This window comes from Lolium rigidum, chromosome 5, assembly GCF_022539505.1.
Source record: "Lolium rigidum isolate FL_2022 chromosome 5, APGP_CSIRO_Lrig_0.1, whole genome shotgun sequence".
Taxonomy (NCBI): Eukaryota; Viridiplantae; Streptophyta; class Magnoliopsida; order Poales; family Poaceae; genus Lolium; species Lolium rigidum.
Genome location: NC_061512.1, coordinates 266736489 through 266741343, shown reverse-complemented (window position 1 = coordinate 266741343; position 4855 = coordinate 266736489). Strand labels below are relative to the sequence as shown.

Below are 4855 nucleotides of genomic sequence, written 5' to 3'. Positions count from 1 at the left end.
ATAACTTTTCTTAGCGACTTTCTATTCTTGAAAATATTCATATTTTGGAGAACCAACTTGAGGTTGGGTGAAGTAATATGCATAAATAGTGAACCAACATAAGGTCTGTTTCTCTCATTCAGTCCCTTTCAACCCTCATCAATTCATTAAAGTGATGCACTATGAACCCATAAAGGTGAAGTAAAATACAGTCGACGTTCGCATAAAATTATCATAGAACAATATAAAAAGATAAAAACTTGACCAAATAATCACTACACATCATATAGAGTCATAGTTAGATCATCATATGCCCTCAGGCACATGGGAAACTACTCACAAGTGCCAAACATGGTGTGGATTGAAGGCATAATGGTTACAACACAATCTGAAAATTATAATCTCTCCTTCAAATAAAGTTAAAGTACCAATCACAAACATATAACTAGCTCTTAAAACAATATCCGGGATTTAATGAAACACAAACTATGAGGGGGATGAAGTTGATCACGAAGATGGTGATGTTGATGATGGAGATGTTGATGGAGATGCTGCCCCGTACACCAAGGTGGAGTGGTGATGTCAATGGCGTCAATTTCCCCTTCACCAGAGGCTCCGGTGCGGTAGGATCTGCCCTCTCCCGGAGTAGGAGAGGATTTTTGCCTCCGGCACCGCTTGAATAAATCTTTTCTCTTCGATCAACCGTCCCCCCAAAGTTTGCGGGGGTGGCCTTTTCTTCTCACCTTCCTTCTGTTTTTGTTGGGGTGTGTGTTTTTCCTTTTCTGCTCCTCTCTTGTATCCCTCGTGTATTCTGTTCATTTGAACCTATCTTGTAGAGGCTGAAAAGTCTCATTGGCAACTTTGAAATATATTCAGGTGGGGACTCGTTCCTCCCCGGTGAAAATTCAAAAAAAAATCCCTAAGAGCATCTCTAGCAGATACGCCATATAGCCCTGCAAACACGGCGGCGAGTCGATATGGGATTTTTGGTGTTATTTTGGACCAGACCAGACCCGTATCGGTGGTCTGGCCCGGATAATAGATCAAGGCCGCAACCTAAATCGCCAAAACGCCCGCATATATAGCGGTCGGCGAGGCGGATGGGGGCCAAACCCCATCCACTCCTTCGCCTCTCCGCCTCCCGCCGACGAGCAATTGACGCGGTAGAACGCAGATCGAGAGTCCCCACCTCCCGCCGGTGATGATGGTGGAAGGGTGCGGACGCATGGGCGGCCAGGTGGGCCGCGGCGGACGCTCCACCGAGCGTGGTGGGAGACGCGCCGCCGCCATGGCACAGGGCTCCGGTGAGCTGATTTTGCTGCACTGTACTGCATTGGCGGATTGTTTTACTTTTGTTGTATGTAGTGCTGCAATGCAGCTGAATTTAGGATGAACTGCAAGCACTGAAATGCAAGAATCGTGGCGGCTCTCCTCGCCGCCGGTGGCACAGGAGGCGGTCGCTCCATCTGAGAGCTTCCTGCGGCGTTGCCCAATGTCCCTCGCCCCGAGGATCGTGGTGCCGGCAGCGGCGAGGGAGCTCCGCTGAGCGTTGGATGCTTGTCGTTTGCACGGTGTACCGCTGAAGCCCGGAGTTCCCGGCGTTGTACTGCTCAGGGCCGGAGTTGTTGAGGTCTCCATTAGGAACTTAGGAAGTGAGAAGATCGTGGGATGGTGGGAGACCGGCGGAAGTGGAGATTCGGTAGAGAGAGCATCAATGGAGGAGCTAGAAGAGGAATCGGGAGGGAGCACGTGTCTCAACCTGGGAGGGTCTGGGAGGGGTCGTAGGAATCCATCTCAAAACTTCCTATCGTTCGTTGGTGTGGATGATGTGCCAATGCCCTATTGGATGAAAAGCTAGTATCCAAAGAGCTAAAATTTTAGCAAATGGGATCAACTTTTATATAGGTAATAATGTTTGTACATACCATAGATCTGGTACATTCATTAGCAAACACTTTTAGTTTTGAGGTGAAATTTTAGCTCACTACTACGCAGGTTCCGCTGTTTGGCGACACGAGCTCAGGAAGTGGAGGTGTTGACGGATCAGAAAACGTACTTGCCTGAACAAACCGCGCGAACCGGTTCAGACACACCAGAACCATTTGGGTGGTGTGTGGTCCAGATTGGTTTTGTGGAATCTTGTAACGTGCCGCGGTGCCCTCTTGCTTGTTCTAATCTCCATCCCAATTGGCGTGCGTGAGCGTGGCCATGTATCACGAAATCTTGTACGGCTCAGGGGTGCTCCACGTGGCTGTACCGCCAAGCCAGTAGGAAGAGCCCACGCTGACCCGGCCCCGCGTGCCAGTAGCCTCGCACTTGGACGACGGCCACACCACACTCTCCAACAACAACCCCAAACAAATTCCACTTCTTCTTCTTCAGAGGATCTTCTCCTGCTTCTGTTTCGCTCGATCGATCGCTCGCAGGACACAAGCCATGGCGACGGAGAAGCACTTCAAGTACGTCGTCCTCGGCGGCGGGGTCTCGGGGGTACGTCCGCGCGCGCGCTTCACGCCTCCTCCTTCGATCTGGATACGCCTCCTCGGAATTTCTGGATCTCTGACCGCGATTCTCTGATCGTGCATCCATCCAGGGGTATGCGGCGCGGGAGTTCGTCAAGCAGGGCGCGCAGCCAGGGGAGCTCGCCATCATCTCAAAGGAGGCCGTACGATACATCCCCCCTTCCTCCCTCACCCTCTGCTGTAATTACTTCCACAAGATGTTCCTGTGGCGTTCCCCCTTTGTAACTCCACATGCAGATTCCAGATGACAGGTTTAGGAGGAGGTTCAGTGCACCATCTGAATCTCGGGCTGCACATGGTCAAACCTAGATGCTCTTATCCACCCCATGAAATCAACACGTCTTCTCACTAATTATGTAGACGCGCTTGTTAACTATATACATCTATGTTTAGACAAAATTGAGTCAATTAATATGGATCAGAGAGAGTATTTATCTTTGTCAGTCCTTGACGGTATTCCAAAAATACTAGTGATAAGTTAGTCGCTATTAGCTATGTACCTGTCTCAACATTTGAGGATGCAACTTATTTCTTGCCACAATTTTCGCTTCAGGTGGCTCCTTACGAGCGCCCTGCCCTCAGCAAGGCGTACCTTTTCCCCCAGAGTAAGTTTTTCAATCCATATCTCTTTCTCCCTTTGATGCCTCACCTGCTCTCCTGCTCCAGTTTGTAAAACCGCTTATTATTCATCGTTAGGCACCTCATGCTGATTCAGTTTGTCTTGTTTATGAATAGATCCTGCAAGATTACCAGGATTTCATGTGTGTGTGGGGAGTGGAGGCGAGAGGCTCTTGCCTGAATGGTACTCAGAGAAAGGTACAGTTCCCCTGTATTTTTTTTTTTGGCCATCCATGATTGTGTAAGGTTCAACCTTCTGAACTGTTTTGATTATCCCTGTGGACGGTCCTTTAGATGTAAGAATGTATGCTCCATGCACCTGGTAATTCCCATGTTAGCTTGTCATGCTATCCTGTATATGGCATGTTCATATAATCTTACTGGTTAACCAACTGCCAAATCTTTTGTCAAGGAAATTAATGAGGAAAGACTTTTTTTTCATGTTCAACCTTACACTGAATTAATTTTGCTACATTTGGAACAAAGATCCTTGAATAAAACTGTGCTGGCCTTTTCAAATTGCCGTTAGAGCATCGATGTTCCAGTGTCTAATTTCAGTATTAGGCTGATAAGGCAGTACATATCTACAATGATTTTTGATCTGTGTTGACCCCATGTGTGTGTAATCATACTGGTTAACCAACTACCAAATCTTCTATTCCCCTAGGGTCTATATTCAGAACTAGGTTCACAAGGCAATACAAGTCTGCAAGAGTATCCATATGTTCCTTCTCTTATCTTTTTTTATCTGAGCATATTCATGATTCATCTGTTGGCAGGTATTGAGCTGATCCTGAACACTGAGATTGTCAAGGCTGATCTTGCCTCCAAGACTCTGACTAGTGCAGCTGGAGCGACATTTACATATGAGATCTTGCTAATTGCTACTGGCTCCTCAGTATGTGTCATTTTCTGTTTTACTTCTCTTATTTAGACTTTGAACTGTCAGCAATTTATTTTATATACACATGAAGAATATATGACACTGCGATACAATAAATTGTTGTCCTCAGACTGTGTAAAAGAATTAAAATTTACCGGTTGTTGTTGCTGTTACTTATGTAGAACGTCTGTTTTGACTTCCTTCTCAGGTCATCAAGCTTTCTGATTTTGGCACTCAAGGAGCTGATTCGAACAACATTCTGTATCTGAGGGAAGTTGACGACGCGGACAAGCTGTATGCAGCTATCCAAGCAAAGAAGGGTGGGAAGGCAGTGGTTGTTGGAGGAGGTTACATTGGCCTTGAACTAAGCGCAGTATTGAAGATGAACAATCTGGATGTCACTATGGTGTTCCCTGAACCTTGGTGTAGTAAGTGTGCATGACTCACATACTACCACTAATCCTTATTCAAGTACTTATCATGCGTCAGAGATAAACATAAACTGATTACCATGCAGATGCAATTATGGTGTGAAACAAAGCTATAATGAAAACGTTCTTCTATTATGGACAACAATGATATAATGTTATAATGTCATTTCTTGTAGTGCCTCGTCTCTTCACCGCCGAGATCGCAGCTTTCTATGAGAGTTACTATACTAACAAAGGAGTCAAGATCGTGAAGGGTACAGTTGCTGTTGGTTTTGATGCTGACGCCAATGGTGATGTACGTACACTTTCTGAATCCAAATTCAGCTCTGCAGTTATCTTTGCGGTGCATCCATTTACTTGCCAACTTTGTTTCTGCCTGCCAGGTTACTGCCGTTAAGCTAAAGGATGGCAGTGTGCTCGAA

At 46.4% G+C, this 4855-nt stretch overlaps 1 protein-coding gene across 1 annotated transcript; it reads left to right on the top strand.

Moving 5' to 3' along the window:
• Positions 1-2394: 2394 nt before the first annotated feature.
• On the top strand, positions 2395-4852 carry LOC124657631 (monodehydroascorbate reductase 3, cytosolic-like; the record flags this gene model as incomplete). Its single annotated transcript, XM_047196149.1, has 8 exons — positions 2395-2469; positions 2573-2644; positions 3055-3106; positions 3237-3317; positions 3899-4017; positions 4211-4430; positions 4610-4728; positions 4817-4852. Coding segments are annotated over exons 1-8 (753 nt in total), but the record flags the coding sequence as incomplete, so codon positions are not given.
• Positions 4853-4855: the final 3 nt, after the last annotated feature.